Below are 16,850 nucleotides of genomic sequence, written 5' to 3' on the forward strand. Positions count from 1 at the left end.
CTGACGTGAGAGGGAGGGCGAGAGGAAAAGGGAGCGCGAGTATAAATAGCTGTTACATAACATCCCTTTGTTGATGCCAAGTGGCGGAACGGAAGGAGAGGAGGGAAAGCGCTATGACCTTGTTTTTCAGTGTTGTCCGCCCTGCTCCTCTCCGTCTCATTCCACTCAGGGTTTGTCTCCATAGATACAGACACTCTGTGTTTACTCAACACTACGGGGGGCCCCTGAGATGCTCTACCCTCTCTTCGATCTCCTCACCATACTTCTCTGTTACTGTCTCTCTATTCCCTCCTCGCCCTGACCACCATGTGTTACTTCATCCATTTAACGTCATTTCCTCATCAAGCCACTCTTGTCCTTGCTTTTCAAGTGCTATCAAAACACAGATGGTGTGCTGATGCCACGGCACAGATTTTGTAAATGAGAGTGTAAGGACGAGCGTTGAAATGCCATCAGCATGTTTTGAAAAGGTTTTAAGGTTTCACTTTTGAAGAAATCTTAAATTCAAAGTGTCACTGTGGTATTTGGATTTATTTATTTTTTTGCTTTGTTGTGAAGTCTTCTCATTATGTTTAGGCATTGTGTGTGTATTGATGACTCATTTGATGATGTTCAGTGCTTAGAAACTGGTGATATAGGGTTTTAAAACTATTGAGTTTCAATCATTATTATTCATGCATGCCCAATATTTAATGCCTCAGCTTATGCTCATCAGTAAGTTGAAGTAGACCTGTTGGCATGCCATGTTCAGCCTGTCTGTGTGTCCCATGCGGCCCTAGATTGAATACAGTCTGTCCAACCTGGGATATCCTGGACATGAGCATTAAAGCATGATTAAAAGGATAGCCTGTGGAAAATGAATTTGATTACATAAGAATGAAGTTGGCAGTCTCGGAGTTCGGAGAAAGTACTGTATTTTGAAGCTTGTGTGACATGTGGGTGTGTCCTTTCAAAATTTGCATGTGCCTCTGCCAGAGACAGCTGACCTAGTTTTCTAAGTGTAAAAGTCAGTGGGCGTATTACCGTATGGGCTCTCCAGCCTGTGTGTGCTTGTACTGTACGTGTGTGTATGAGTTATGTAATTGTAAAGGGAGAGGAGACTGTGAGCGCTCCTCTGTGTGTTTGCTCAGTTCTGATCGATGTCTGCTGGCCTGGCCCCGTGCCTCCTGCTTCACCCTCTGTACCCTGCCTTCCTCACCAATGCTCACCCTCGCCTGTATGCATGAGGTCAAACTGGCTGATGGAGAACAGAGTTCCATGAGCAAAGACAGACAGGCATGACCATTACCCCCCCCCCCCCAACACCCCCCACCCACCCTATTCCTCCCTCATCAGGCGTGCCGTGAGTTGTGAGCCGTGACTGGGTTCCCAGTGGCGCAGCTAATCCTCCTCTCTGCACTCTCCACTCTGTCATCAAGTTGTTTATTGCTAGATGGCCTTGCTTGGCAGCAACCCGGTCCCTTCCCCTCCCGAGTGCTGCTATCTCCTCATCGCTGAGCGTTGGCAGTGTGCGTACGTGCAGCCTGACTGCTGCTCAGTGGTGGAGGGCCGGGGTGGGGCTCAAGACTCTGGAATCTGCTAGGGGGCACAAGCTCATAGTTATGTCATTGTTTCTCTGGAAGAGATCTGAAAATCTGTCCGCTCTGCTTTGTGTTGAGTTAATAAATCTCCTCGACCCTCTTGTTTGGCTATTTTATCGCTTGCTGCAGTGTTTCATTCTGAATAAAAACATTCAGCAGTGTGCTTAACATTAACCTTCAAAGCATGTAAAATCAGACGGTGTCCTTGGAGTTGAAGAAACGAGACTTGTTTTGTCCGTTTTGCTTAACTTTTCCTTGTGACGATCATTTATTTGTTTCCTTTAGTAGCCCAGATTTGCATTAACCTGGAAAGACAGATGGTTATGTAACAAACTTTCAAAACTGGCCTAGATTCTGCCTGATAACATTCCCGCCCTCCCCACGTCTTGCTTTCGTTTCCCCTCTCTCAGTCAACATTTTTTTTCCCCCTTCTTCTTCACTTATTCCCACACTGGTATCTGTCTCATGCCTCCAGTTTTGTCAATACCCACTCCCTGCCGTCTCCGTTTCTCTTTCTGTGTAAGTGGGCCAGGCTTCTCCCTCTTGTGTCATTTTTCACCCTGTTGGTGTGGCGAGGCTGCTTTTGCTGGTTGAAGCCTTTCCGTAGTCTGTAGAAGTAACAGCACTTACATAATCAAAACAACAGCCCTGTGGGCTGGGGCACAGTGTATACATTGCGCTCGCAGGCTTATAAATGTTCTAATTATGCATGACCCCATTCCACAGCGATAACTGCAGCGTTTAAACCCTTCCAGCGTTTAAACCTTAAATCCAGACTCGTTTTTCCTGCTATTATATAATGTTTTGTGAAGGTCACATCAGTATTCTTTTTTTTTAATATATTTCTCATGGGATGATTAGGTATTTTTCTCCATTTGTTGAGACAAATCCTCCTCACTATAATGTATCTGTGGAAATAATGACGCAAACTAATGATGCTTTATTAACATTTTTTCCCTCCCAATGTTAACAGAGTAGTTAAGTGTTGACCTCGAAACTTTGATTTGATTCGAATTTGAGTACTTTTTCCAATCAAAACTCCCAAATCTCCATCAGTATCTTATCAAAAGTGGTCCAACTAAGGAAAATAAAACAACTGACTCATAGGCAGCCATTTCACATTTGTGCACATTACCTCATGGATGTTGGATCCTGTGAATTCTTGTCTCACAGCAATAATAACTATTTTCAATTAAGGAATAGGGGGTTTTCTTTGTGGAGTTTACATGTTCTCCCTGGGTGTGCATGGGTGTTTTAGCCTACTATAAAATACATGCTTGTCAGGTTGATGTGCTCTATCGCTCAAGCAAAAATTGTATGTCATTGTATAACTTATACCGTATGCATATGTATGTATGTCAGGGAGTTTGACTGAAGCAATTCGACAGTTATCAAACTATTTGGGGAAATTTGTGCTTGAATTTTTATTTATACTATTGCAGTTACATTTTATCTGTAACATTAAGGAACATAGAATCAGACCTTCATATCTGTTGTGTCAAAAGGAGATTTTCAGACGTTCCTCATGAATTTCTTTTAACAGACAATGCAAGCACTTCCAGAGATTCAATTTGTCTTGTCTCGTGTCCACAGCGCTCATTCTTTTGCCGTCTGACTGAAGACAAGAAATCAGAAAAGTTCTTCAGGGTTTTTTACGATCGTATGAAGTCAGCCCAGTTGGAGATTAAAGCCACTGTGACAGTAAATACAAGTGACCTGGGAAACAGAAAACGAGACGACGAGAGCCAAGACAAAGATGTCCCTGCACGCAAAAAAGGTCAGAGGTCACATGTATGACCAACAAAAAGAGGATCATTTCTTTAATTTGCTCCTTATCTCTTTTTGCACCAAGAATAGCTAAAAAACTGATGAGTGTAGAAACTGTAATTATACTATAATGTGTTTTGTGCTCTTGTTCCTGTAGCAAGAGACTCAGCAGTGGTTATGGCGGAGGATGTGAAAGAACAACTAATAGAGGCGTCATCTGCCACCAAGAAAGCCTTCAATTCTTATCGGCGTGAAGCTGACCCAGAGGACCACTTCACGTCAGCAGATGGTCAGCCCAGCTCTGGAGACAAGAACCAGGATGACGGCGAGATGAGCTTTGTGATTGTTATCATGCAGCCTATCCTCCGCTTCCTCCAGCTACTCTGTGAGAATCACAACCGTGACCTACAGGTGGGTAGTGGCTTGTTTTACAATGCTTTTCAGAGTGGAAAAAGAAATGGTACTGGTTTTGACATCTTATATGTGGATCTTTTTGTTTTCCACTGCAACTTTCAGACAACATTAAATGTCAGTCTTGTGGTTTTATTACTAAAGAAACCCACTATGATATTCATTTTGTGTATGTGTGGTCACATTTTACTTTATCCTATTATGATTACAACATCTTTATATAGCATGTTTATTTCCAGTGATAGAAAAGCTCCCCACTATCTGCTTTATTATTTAAAACTTAGGTAGGAGCCTTGTGCTTTATTCTGTGTCGTGTTTTTGTACTGAGCTTAGAAAAGGTTTGTTTCTGTCACATCACTGCTCAGCTCTTAAAATAACTAGTTTACTGTTATTTCATTCCTGCTCATTAGCCGGATTTGTAATTGAGCCAACCAAAGTTCTATCAAATATGGACATCCTTCTAACAAAAAATATTGAAGGAATGGAATATTTTTGTGATTACAAGCGGATTTTATGAAGATGTTTAGACAAATATAAATGGCTGCTATTCATCAGTGTCAATGCGAACGTTTGCGTGACAATAGATTTCTTGTTGTGTAAAAGACATAAGTGTACTTTGCATACGGATTTCTTTAAGTGACAGGCAGATCTGAAAACTGATCATTTGTGATGCAAACTAGATGATTTACTGCTCCCCTGCATGGAAATCATTTTTACTCCTTCAGTGTCCTAATTCTGACCTACTTACTTCTTCTTCCTTTTTTTTTTCTTTTTTTTTTAATTACTCAGAATTTTCTTCGTTGTCAAAACAATAAGAACAACTACAATCTTGTGTGTGAGACGCTGCAGTTCTTGGACTGCATCTGTGGAAGCACCACGGGAGGTCTTGGTCTGCTGGGACTGTACATCAATGAGAAAAACGTTGCTCTCATCAACCAAACTCTGGAGAGTCTAACGGAGTACTGTCAAGGCCCCTGCCATGAAAACCAGGTACAAAAGCATCTGTATGAAAGAGAACAGTTTAGATTTGATAAATCTTTTTTTTTTTTTTTAAATCTCAGTTTATTTCTCATCCATTTTCCAGAACTGCATTGCCACACATGAATCCAATGGCATTGATATCATTATTTCACTGATTCTCAATGACATCAACCCACTTGGGAAAAAGCGGATGGACCTCGTATTAGAGCTCAAGGTAAGCTGGCCGTTGGAGGAGAGGTAGAGAAGTAGAAGAAGAGTGCAGAATGCCTTTTGCTAGAAACTGGAGTTTTTCTTTGGTTTCTTGCGTCAAAATTAAGAGAAAATCTGCCTCAGTGATATTCCATCCTGCTGTGAAAAGAAACGAACAGACTTTCGAGTAACAGCAGGACATTCATTCAGTAAGCTTTTGTGCAAACCAGCCAAGAAAAATAGTGGCACAGCTTTCTCCTGGAGCACCGCGGATGTCTGTTTTACTTGGATGAAAAAACTTATGCTGCGTAGGAACTTTCTCAGAAACTTAAAGTGTACTTTCCTCATGTGTGCGTTTCCCTCTTTCATAACTTTAGAACAACGCATCCAAGCTGTTGCTCGCCATCATGGAGAGCCGTCATGACAGCGAGAATGCTGAGAGGATCCTGTATAATATGAGGCCTAAGGAGCTGGTGAGGAACTGGTGTGATACGTCGATCAGCCATAACAATATGACCACTGACAGTTGACGTGATCAACGCTTATTACCGCTGGCTCCTGTCAATAGATGGGATATATCGTGCAGCAAGTGAACATTTGAACTGAAAGTCATCTTAATGTGTTGTTAGAATCAAATTATGGTGGCAAAAATTCTAGGTCCCTTTCTGTAGGGGTCGGTATCTATCACAAGTGTTCCAAGAAAGGAAAAGGCATGAACTGACGAGAGGTTCTTAAATATTCACTTCCAGGATCTGCTGCTAATAAAACTGTGCCAGCACTGATTCAAATGTGTAGTGGAGTCTGTGCCTCATGTCAAAGGCAAACAGGCTTCCTACATAATATCAGGCATGTCACAATGTTATGGCTGGTCACGGTATCAGTGTCTTTTAACACATTCCATACAGCATGTGTTCAGCCTCGGGTCTTCTTAAGATCATAAAACAACGGCATTGCATAATATTCAGAAGAATTGTAAAGTTGTGTCTGCGTGTGTGTGTTTTTGTGCAGGTTGAGGTGATAAAGAAGGCATATCTGCAGGGAGAGGTAGAGTATGAGGACACAAAAGAGGAAGACGATAACGAAGAAGAGGAGGAGCATGATGCTGCTTCACCGAGAAACGTGGGACACAACATCTACATTTTAGCTCATCAGGTCTTCTTTCTATTACTATAACATCTTTAGTTCAATCACATGTTGATTCCTGAGCGACATGTGACATGCTATTTAACAATTTTTGAAAATCGCTTTTTTTTGTGACAAACTGACTTCCTGACTGTGGGTCCACACAGTTGGCCCGTCACAATAAAGAGCTGTCTGTGATGTTGAAGCCTGGCGGAGCCAGCGGAGACGGAGACGAGGCCTTGGAGTTTTATGCCAAACACACTGCTCAGATCGAGGTTATTAATACACAGATTTTATCGCAGAATATTCCCCTCAACAAAATGAACTATAGCCGCACACTGTGTGTCTCTCTGCACAGATTGTGCGCCAGGACCGCACCATGGAGGAGATAGTGTTCCCTGTACCCAACATCTGCGAGTTCCTGACTTCGGAGTCAAAGCTGCGGGTCTATTACACCACCGAGCGAGATGAGCAGGGCAGCAAGATTAATGACTTCTTCCTGCGAGCCGAGGACCTCTTCAATGAGATGAACTGGCAGAAAAAACTCAGAGGTATGGCTCATTTTAAGCATATACACGTTAAATACATCAACGCGTCTTGTAACATTTATTTCACATCAAAGAGTAAAATGAGAGGATAAAATACATGATATGTCATACATTTGGATAAATGCGAGACTGTTTATTAAGACGTGAGAACAAGGTGGAGAAAAGTGTATACGAGTAATCCACGAGTCAGAACAGCCATCACAAAGGATTCTTGTACTTCACCATAAACCAATCGCAGTGGAGGACAAACAAAACCTTCAAAAAGCACACATGAGCCTGCTCTTCTCTGAAGAAGGTTACTAACAAAAAAGTCCCTTATGAGGAAATCAACGATCTCACATCGCCCCAAATCGTCCCTGTTGTTCACTCATCATGCATCCTCCTGCAGGATAGAAGATATCTCAGCTTGGAAATCTTTACTGTCGGCCAAACCATCATTTTGCCACAGCGTGATTCTGGCTGTGGGTGCAGACAAAGTCTCTGTGTCTGGTCAGCATGAGAGCCCAGATCAGTATTTCTTCATTCAACATAAATCACCAACTCCACTGATTTCACAGACAATCTTCAACATTTGACATGAAACAAAAGTGATAAATGCAAGAAATTTCAACTATAAATCTATAACTTGCAAAACCTTGGACAATGAAGTCAGCCTTAATATTGCTATGTGTAGACTAAAGACTAAATGGTCTGTCTAACTTTATGAAGAATTGGTTTGCTTGTTGGATGGCTGAGCAGTCCCATAGGACATTTGCATTTTTCTTGTGTATCTTGTGTATTTGTAGTTCATACTGCAATCGTTACATAAAACTGAATTCCAACCTCATGACAGGCTTGAGTGGGAATCGCCTAAATATTCCATCAAACTAATATTGGGACAGATATTCAAGTTCAGCCACACTTTCCAAACACGTACTCGGTTTGAGCCAGATCAGAATAAGCTCAATATGGATGGGAGGATGTGCATCATCACCTCGATGGCCAACCATTTCATCCTGTGTGTGCACTTATGTTTTGTGTGCGCTTGTTTCCACTGTCGAGAAAGCAGACAGGGGCTTTCCACATTCATTCAGCCGTGAAACATTATTGCAGCAGCTTCATGAATCACAAGTTATGTTTGTTCATGCACAGAAACAGACATGGGCAGACCTGCACGCACAGTCACAGATCTAATCTGCATACAAGACTGCAAACCCACACAAAAACCTTGCCTCTCGCCAAGAGGAGGGGATGTTTCTGGGTTTCTCTTTTCTAATCAAACCTGAGTGCAAAACATGAAAGTCGACATGTAGAGTGTAGGTCAAACTGAGATTTTTTTTTTTTAAATTGTGTTAGATTTTTTTCACTTTATCTTTCGTGTAATCTTTTTGTTATATCAGTTTTTTGTTGTTGTTTTTTTTTTACTTTATATCACTTTAATTCAATCTTTGGCCTTTTGAGAAAAAGAAAGCCACATGCTAAGTTCAGTCTGGCTTTTTGGACTTTGACATATTGACGATCAAAGAATAGTAATCAAATAAAAACACAAACTTGGCCCATTAGAAAGAAATTTAAAAAATGTCTATCTGACCGGTCCTCTCCCACCTACTCTTCAGCCCAGCAGGTGCTTTATTGGTGCTCCAGAAACATGTCCGTGTGGAGTAACGTTTCCTTCAACCTGGCTGTGCTCATGAACCTGCTGGTTTGCTTCTTTTACCCCCTGGAGGGGGTCCATGGAGGTCAGTGACACATGAGCAGGAAAATAGGAGTAACTGTGTGTTTTCACTTTTTAGAGAATTAAATATTAACTGTATTTGGATTCCCATCAGTTATTTCTCAATGTGGAATTTCTATGATTATACTATTTGTTAACCTTCTATCAATGTTGTTTCAGTTGAAATGTATCTTGCATTCTCTATAACTAAAGTAACGCCCTCCACAAAAAAACAGGGCAGGAACTTTCTGACACAATTTTGTGATTCTAATTTCTCTTATTACATTTCATTACTTATATAAACATACCATTGAATGAATAGCAAGTATTTTCTTCAACGATAGATGTCCAAAGCAACACAGACAACTTGAAATAGTCCTTCTTCTACTTTCACATCATCCTGCTGCTACAATAGAAGTTCAATTGCATTTCATACAGTGCAACTCTCTCGCCTGTAAATGGAGCTGGTATGATGGCCCCCAAGTCCCTCTGCCAGGCAGCAGAATTGACCCACTGAACTCCTTTTACCTCAGTGTCCTGATCTGCTGACTTCTAATCACCTGATCAGGATTAGGGACATGGCCTGAAAAGCCCTTTATTTTTGTTTAAGACACACCCTGAGACGCTCCATGGTCTTAAAGCTTGAGCTCATATTTGCCTTCCAGTGTTGTGGAAACCACAGCAAACACATGAGCAGCACAACTTTATTGGTTTTTAAACATAGCGCCCATGCCAGCTTAGCTAGTCAAATAGATAAGGGGCACTGAATAGAATCGCTTGTTTTATTTTGTATTTTACCCAAAAAAAGTATTTTTTTCTTCCTAAGATTGTTTTCTGTTTGGCTTAGTTTCTAATCTGAATGTCATAAATGCTAATAAGTTTATATACAGAGAACATGAGCTACCAAACACTCAATGTGATTTAGATGTTTTTTGGGGGCTAAACCTAGTCGGTCCATCACAGCCTTGATTTAGCCCAAATGTAGTCATTGAAATTTGGGTAGTATTGGATCATCCGATGTGGTCCAAATATAGTACAAATATGGTTGTTGAAATTGGTTATTGAATTGGACGGTCCAATAACAATCCAATTCCAATGGACCAACCAGATTTAGCCCAGAAAACATCGAAATCACGTGGGTCATATGTGAAGTTTAATGCAGACTGCACAATCTGAGTTATGACCATTATTTGCAAGGCCTTGAACTTTTGAAGCCTACCTGGTCAAACTCGCCACTTTGATAACTTTAGATTTTGTGAATACAATAATGTGCACAAATAAATGTTTTATCAGCACTTTTATGTCAATTATATACACACAATTATACTACAGCATGAATTGATGATTGTCCTTGTAAGATATCATATCTACATAATGAATATATGATGATAATTCACAGCTCAAAACAGATGAGGCGCAGCGGTCAGGCCTTTCACCTCACAGCGAGAAGGTCCTGGGTTGAAATCCAGCTGTGCCCCCCATGTGTGCATGCAACAAGCATGTGAGGTTAATTGGTAACTTAAATTGCCCCTAAGCTGGAATCAGCTGCGGCCCTAAACAGGATAAGCAGTGTAGAAGATGGATGGATGAAAAAGACATTGGTTCACCATTCACTTTTCTACCAGGAAGAGGCGTCTTAATAGAGATGTATTTTCAACGACCTGAAAAACACAGCTTTTCACTTTTCACTTTCCTTTCAAAGTTTGACGTAGTTTAGACGGAAGGCAAAGGCGTCTTTTAAACCTTTTTTTTTTTTTTTGCTGGGTGGGAGTGTTTTAACAGATTTGCATTATGTATTCATTCATATGTATTTATGTATTCAATCATGTTTTGACATTGAATTATTATAAACTTCATTTTTTCATGTTTGTATAACTGATCAAAAATCCATTGTACGATGACACAGTAATGCAATGTTTTATACAGCTCTCTTAATTAGCTTTGCATATCAACAACATATCTTCCTTGATCATTGATAGTAATGCTTAAGTTCAGTGTTTAACATCTGTGTCACAAAAATGAGAGAACAGCATGTGTAAGGTCCGGTTCAGCCTTCGTGTTTCTCTGGAACTTCTTCTGTGTGCAAGACTTCATCACGTGAGGCTCCACTGTTACTTTGGCCCGCTTCAACAGGCACTTTTATGGCTTTTGGCCTCTGTTTTTCTCTTCTACACACACGCACACACACACACACACACACACACACACACACACACACACACACACACACACACACACACACACACACACACACACACACACACACACACACACACACACACACACACACACACACACACACACACACATACACCTCATCTCTCTCTGCGCTCCTCCCTCATTTGCTTGGGGCTTTAGAATGAGGGTTATAGGAGCAAAGGATCTAGGTCACTGTGTTCTGTCGGCATGTATGACTGACTGCATTTTGTGAACAGCTTTGGTTAGCGTCACACACCCTTTGCACATTTTTACAGCTAAACGTGCACACTTGCAGCCTTCGCAACTGTTGATTCTTTTAAACTGTTTGCACACAATCGTCTGCCTCCACAGAAAACCGGAGCGCGAGTGTCGGTATAGCAGTTTGTGAGTGCAGTCTTTCAGTCTGCCACATCACTGAAAGTGCGTGTTTCTCCCCGCTCATTCCTCATGAATCTTTCAGCTAAGGTATTTTTAGAGATGGCGGTTATGCAAGTGGCACCTGTCATGTGATCTCCAGAGGGATTGGGAGGGGGGAAAGAAAACTAGAGGCGGGGTGGGAGGGAAGGATGGCAGGGGAGGGAAGGTGGGCTACGTTCTCTGCAGTGCTCCTCTTGTCAAACGCCATATACTCATTTTTTATATAGCCCTTCGACCTCAACTTATCTATTCTGAGGTTAATTTCTAACTTGAACTTCACGACATATCTACATGTTGGTCAGTGTTTGAAAAGAGGCATTACTGAGGTGGCAGGTTGGGTGTGGCTTTGCATTTAGGCTGGTCGCACCGAGCTGAGGGTTTTTAACCTGAGTGACACATTGCCATGAGAAAAACCCTGACTATGATTCTCATCCTGGTTTACCCTGGGCTCGAGTAGAGCATTTGGTAGACTACCACTAAACCTCACTGAACACACACACACTGTGTCATACACTTTGGAGCGTTATATAACAGGTTCTCTTTGAGTTCAAAGTCTTGCTAATGTGGGGAAATGTGTTTTTTGGAAGATAAACAAGATGTGCTCAGCATCGTCAAGTTCTTCAACATTAAAGTGATCGGCATTACCTTTAGCTTGGATTTGCATTGCACGTTTGATATTAGTATGTTAATGTCCCTTTTGTCTTCTGCAGGTATGCTGGACTCCCATCTGTCTGCACTGCTGTGGATGGGTGTCTTGGCAACACTGATCATCGTTATCATCATGCCCCAGCCACTGGGTATCCGCGCCCTGGTCATTGTCACAATCCTCCGTCTCATCTTCTCCGTGGGCCTGGAGCCCACACTCTTCCTTTTGGGTGCTTTCAATGTGAGTGATCGCAACGAAAAACACTCATTTTACTCTGGCATCCAGTAACAGTGGTTTAGTGTGATTCCACATATAGAGAAAACCTCCACCACTCCAGTTACACTCCTTCTTTCAACTCTGTTGCTCATGCCAGCTTGGCATGCCCCTGCCCTGCCTGCCTGTGGTGCACACCAAACCCATTCCCCAGCCCCCCGCCCCCCGCCCCCCGCCACCCACACCCACACCCCGGCTCTCCCTGGCAGAGCCTTGCTGTAATGTGTTTTGTGAACTGCGTCACTGGTCTCTAGAGAGTGTGAAACTGCCCCTTCACCCACTACTTTCTAGATATGCTCCTAGGCCCCCGCCACACACACACACACACACACACACACACACACACACACACACACACACACACACACACACACACACACACACACACACAGGAACCAAAGCCTTCAAAGAATAATCTCTCTTAAGACTCTCAGTGTTTACATGAAGACAAGAAAGCAGGCTATTAAGTGGAATCAGGTTAAGGAAAGTAATCAAAGAACCTGTTACAAGGGGCTACAGTAACCCGCTTATACTCTGCTCTGGTTTACATGCCAACAGATCAAAGAATATTTTATTAATTCACTTAAATGTTATATAAATAGTCCTATTTTTTTTTACTTTTAACAGGTTTGTATTTACATTCACCTGTACGTGTCAGAATTGTTATATTTGTAGTGTGTTGAAATACATTTTTTTATTGTCTCAGATGACCTTTCCTGCCTCCATGATACTTCCCTTGTCTGAAGTATTTATCACCAAATGCTCTTTTATAAAAGCTTGTTTGCAACATTATTGTAAACATGTTCAGCGTGTCCTTATTCTACTTAACCATCACCTCCACTATACTGCTGTAAATACTATTATTGTCTGGCCTCAGCAGAAGGGATTGTTCTTCCTTCTGAATTTTGTCATTCAGGGTAGCCACAGCGGGTCGTCTTCTTCCATTATATCTTTATTTTCCTTCAACGTACAATTCACCTCCATTTCCTCTTTCACTGTATTCACAAGCGTCCTCACTGACCTTCCTTTTCTCCTTTTTGTTGTATCTCCATCCATCCATCCATCCATCCATCCATCAATCCTTCACTATATATATGTATAGGTGCCCAAACCACCTCAACCAAAAAAGTATTCAAACTATTCATGTTTTTGCACTCCAGTTTTTAACGAGATTCTCATTTTGTGTTGCAGGTTTGCAATAAAATCATCTTCCTCACAAGTTTTGTTGGTAATCGCGGCACCTTCACCCGAGGCTACAGAGCCATGGTGCTGGACTTTGAGTTCCTCTACCATCTAATCTACCTCATCATCTGCTGTCTGGGGGTGTTTGGCCATGTCTTTTTCTATAGTCTGCTGGTGAGAGAAACACACAAGGCATATACTAGGCTACTATAAATTCAACATCAGTGGAAAAATGATTAGGACAGCCATCATACACAGAACATGCAAACCATTTTTTCTTCCTTCTATCACTTGCTGCCCCCTAACTGTGTGTTGCTTGCTGTGTTTCTGCAGCTCTTTGACCTGGTGTACCGAGAAGAGACTTTACTGAATGTAATCAAGAGTGTGACTCGTAACGGGCGCTCTATCGTGCTCACCGCGGTTCTTGCACTTATTCTCGTCTACCTGTTCTCCATTGTGGGCTACATCTTCTTCAAAGATGATTTCATCCTCGAGGTGGATCGGATCCCCAACACAACCATGAGTGAGAACAGCCTGTAGTTATATATGTATATATATATATATATATATATATATTTAAAAAAAAAAAATTTATGTTTGACCTACATAAGGTATGGGGAGAAAGTGGGACTTCTCTGAGGCATGCCAAAAACAACGTGCATACTACTTTATATAATTTCGGTTATTTCTCAAATGTATTTAATAACAAATTTTCATTTTACTTTCTAGAAAATGGAGCCAGTCTGGCCGGCGAGTTTCTTGCTGCAAAAATGTGTCATGAAGATAATGATGAGAATTGCACAACAAATGCCCTGCAGGAAGGTAACTGACTAGTGAAAAATGTTGTATTTCATTCATGTATCCATCTTCTTACTTGGACAAAACAAGGTACATCCTGCAGAGGTGGTCAAGTTCATCAGAGCCACAAACAGAATTTACACCCATGGTAAACTTAGTGTCACCAGATAATTTAATAAGTGAGTCTTTGAATGCTGAAGAATCTTGAATGCCATAGAAAAAACAGGCAAACTCCACAAACAAACACCGCGGCACAGGACTACTTACTGTGAGGAGGCAGCGTCACACCTAAAGGTCTTTATTCATTTACAGTTTTCATATGTTCATTGTTTGTTTCTTTTTTACCTGCATTACTCCTCGTGTGACGTTGACAAGCTGATTTTGATTCGTTTAGGGTCATTTGTGAGGATTGGCGGGAGTGGCGGTTTTCTAGCTGGCCTGATTCTATGAGACAAATTTACTCGCATGTATGTATTTGCGATAAAACTGCCTGATAGAGTTTGAGGTCGAAGTTTTGTTCTTTTATATGGGTTAATATTTTTGTGAGGATGATAAACAAATGCAGGGCCTGAAAATCAGCCTGAATGGACTGATTAGAGCTGGGAATGCTAAACAAAATACTGCAATGAAACTCGTATATCAAAATGAACAGTGGTTCATTAAGAGGGAAAGTGAAAACAATGCTGTGAACCTATTTATCAGACCAGAGTGCATGAATAGAAAATGGGACATCCCGTACAGTTTGGCCTGCTTCCTTGCGTTCTGCAGTTTTCTGCTCAAATTCTTGTGACTCCTCAGAGTATCACATGACTTTCACTCGACCTGAGTGATTCACACGTGACCTCATTGACCCTCGCGTATTGACCCCAGTTTGTGAGTGTCTCTGAGTAGCTGGGCCGTTTGGTGTCATTTTGACTAAAAGGGTTAACGTGGATTCATCTTGTACAAAAACATATTTCTCAGTTTTGTCTTTGGTTTACAATCATCATCCACAATACTGTCAGAAATATGGCCTACAAACCAACACTTTATTTTTCCATTGTTATCAAAGAACATAAGGAGGCTCCTTCAACTCGGTGTCAGCCCTAACAAAGAGAATTAAATAATAGAATGAAACTGTGTCATCCAGGCTTTCTAATTTTGGAGGTTTTCAAATGCAACAAATCTTCTTTCGATAGGACATTGGAAAAAAGTTACTTTGACAGAAACTTGTCTGATCAGATGACCCATTTACAAAAGTTAATCATTTGCTTCTTTCAAGCTCTCCAGCTGAGATGAAAAACATTTTTGCTTTGACTAGCAGCCTCCATACTGTGAATCCGGACATGTAAACACTGTCTACACAGATCTCAAGTTCTGCAACTGAGTCAAGGATATTTATGATAAAACACCAGATGATATCTTTTCTTCCCAAAATGACTACCTATCTGACTGTTCTTCTAACAGGAATTGTTATATATTGTTAGATTGTTTTGAAAAACTGGTTGTTGTGTTTGTTGAATATCTCGTAAATGCCCTACTTTATTAGTAAACACATTAAGTCAATATGTCTCAAACACATGCAAATATTATGACATAAGACAAAAGTTTAATTGAATTAGATTACAGTTTTGTCTTTGCAGTGCATTGATTCGTTATATGATATAGAAGTGAAAGTGCTATTCACTATTCTAGTCATTTTATTCATATTACAAATATAATCATATTAGATCAGTAAATATATCTGTAGTGCTTACAGAATCAGAATTGCACAGTAAATACTCTGACTACTCTAATGTTTACTAGCATTTGATGTCCAGCCACTTCAATAAGAAATAAAGCTTTTCGGTATGAAAAAAAATCGCATCTAGTTTATGTACTGTGTATTGGGTATTTTATGGTGGTTTCAGTAAAAGTTAATTAAAGTGGTTGTACCAACTAAAGGAACAATTGTTATAATATAAAATGCTTAATTTAAGTAAATATACTTGACAGCCATTTGTTCAGTAAAAAGACAAAAACAATACTGCAGTATTTAGAAATGTATTACCGATTCTTAGGTGACTTTTTGTGTTTTCAGATGTTGTGAATGACGGCGAGGAGGACAGTGACATGGAGCGGACGTGCGACTCTTTGCTAATGTGTATTGTTACCGTGCTGAGTCACGGCCTGAGGAGTGGAGGGGGTGTAGGAGACGTTCTCCGTAAGCCCTCCAAAGAGGTACAAAAAAAAAAAACCTATCACTAAGCCCATGGACATGAATGTGTGTCTCTCTGTGTATACGTGAGGGTGTGTGCATGCGCACGTGTGTGTTGGTGTGTATGGTCTGAGGGAGTGCAGCACCCACAGCTGCAGAGCAAGTCATGTGAGCTGGCTGTGAGCCCATCGTGCTTTGAACTTGTTTTCATTTCCAGAGCATGGAGGTTTCACAATGTTTCCTTACAGCTGCACTGCCTCCGCCCAATGTGAGAATTAAACCCCAAAATAGATTTCCACTGAATTCACTCTTAACTGTTGGTGATGTCAAAAGAGGATGTGAATGTCTGCTGCTTCACTTATTCACATCAGAAATGAAGTTGGGGCAAAAACTTTCTGCTGCTGCTGAAGTGAAATACTGAATAAAAGACATCGCCAATCACTGAAATGTTCGAGGCTCCCGCTTTCTCAAAAGCTGGAAACCTGTTCTTGTATTGTGGTGGTTGTATTACGCTGGTGGCGTCTGTTGACGGGAGAATTAAGTAAAAATGCCGGATGAGTCAATGACTCTGATCACTGTATCCAAGTGAGGCCTTATCAAATTGACTGGCTCATAACCACGGCATGTTACACTTGCGTGAATGAAGGTCAAGTTTAACCACATTTTAAACAAGTTGTGTCACCCGAAGCCGCCGTTTATGTAAAGACCTGACTTTTGGGTCACACATCTACATGGGACATGGTTTCCTTATTATTTTCCTCTCCTTAAATGTAGTCTTAAAAGTGGTCTGTTTTCAGAACCAGGTTAGCGATTACTATGATTATGATTTTCAAAATGTGCCTTATGTAAATACAATCCTGTCTCCTGC

The 16,850-nt window shown here is 41.1% G+C and overlaps 1 protein-coding gene across 1 annotated transcript in view; it reads left to right on the plus strand.

Moving 5' to 3' along the window:
• The window catches only part of LOC308108530 (inositol 1,4,5-trisphosphate-gated calcium channel ITPR1), a 67,660-nt gene that overhangs the window by 44,873 nt on the left and 5,937 nt on the right, over positions 1-16,850 (plus strand). Inside the window, exons 43-56 of the mRNA XM_080461566.1 lie at positions 3,174-3,357; positions 3,505-3,758; positions 4,548-4,748; positions 4,843-4,953; positions 5,306-5,401; positions 5,937-6,080; positions 6,218-6,325; positions 6,409-6,601; positions 8,194-8,316; positions 11,618-11,793; positions 13,018-13,182; positions 13,342-13,531; positions 13,738-13,830; positions 15,866-16,005. Of these exons, the coding sequence (XP_080317692.1) occupies positions 3,174-3,357; positions 3,505-3,758; positions 4,548-4,748; positions 4,843-4,953; positions 5,306-5,401; positions 5,937-6,080; positions 6,218-6,325; positions 6,409-6,601; positions 8,194-8,316; positions 11,618-11,793; positions 13,018-13,182; positions 13,342-13,531; positions 13,738-13,830; positions 15,866-16,005 (2,178 nt within the window). The remainder of the gene's footprint in view (positions 1-3,173; positions 3,358-3,504; positions 3,759-4,547; positions 4,749-4,842; positions 4,954-5,305; positions 5,402-5,936; positions 6,081-6,217; positions 6,326-6,408; positions 6,602-8,193; positions 8,317-11,617; positions 11,794-13,017; positions 13,183-13,341; positions 13,532-13,737; positions 13,831-15,865; positions 16,006-16,850) is intronic.

The sequence above is a fragment of the Lipophrys pholis genome (genome assembly GCF_963383615.2).
Source record: "Lipophrys pholis genome assembly, chromosome: 4".
In the NCBI taxonomy this organism is placed as follows: Eukaryota; Metazoa; Chordata; class Actinopteri; order Blenniiformes; family Blenniidae; genus Lipophrys; species Lipophrys pholis.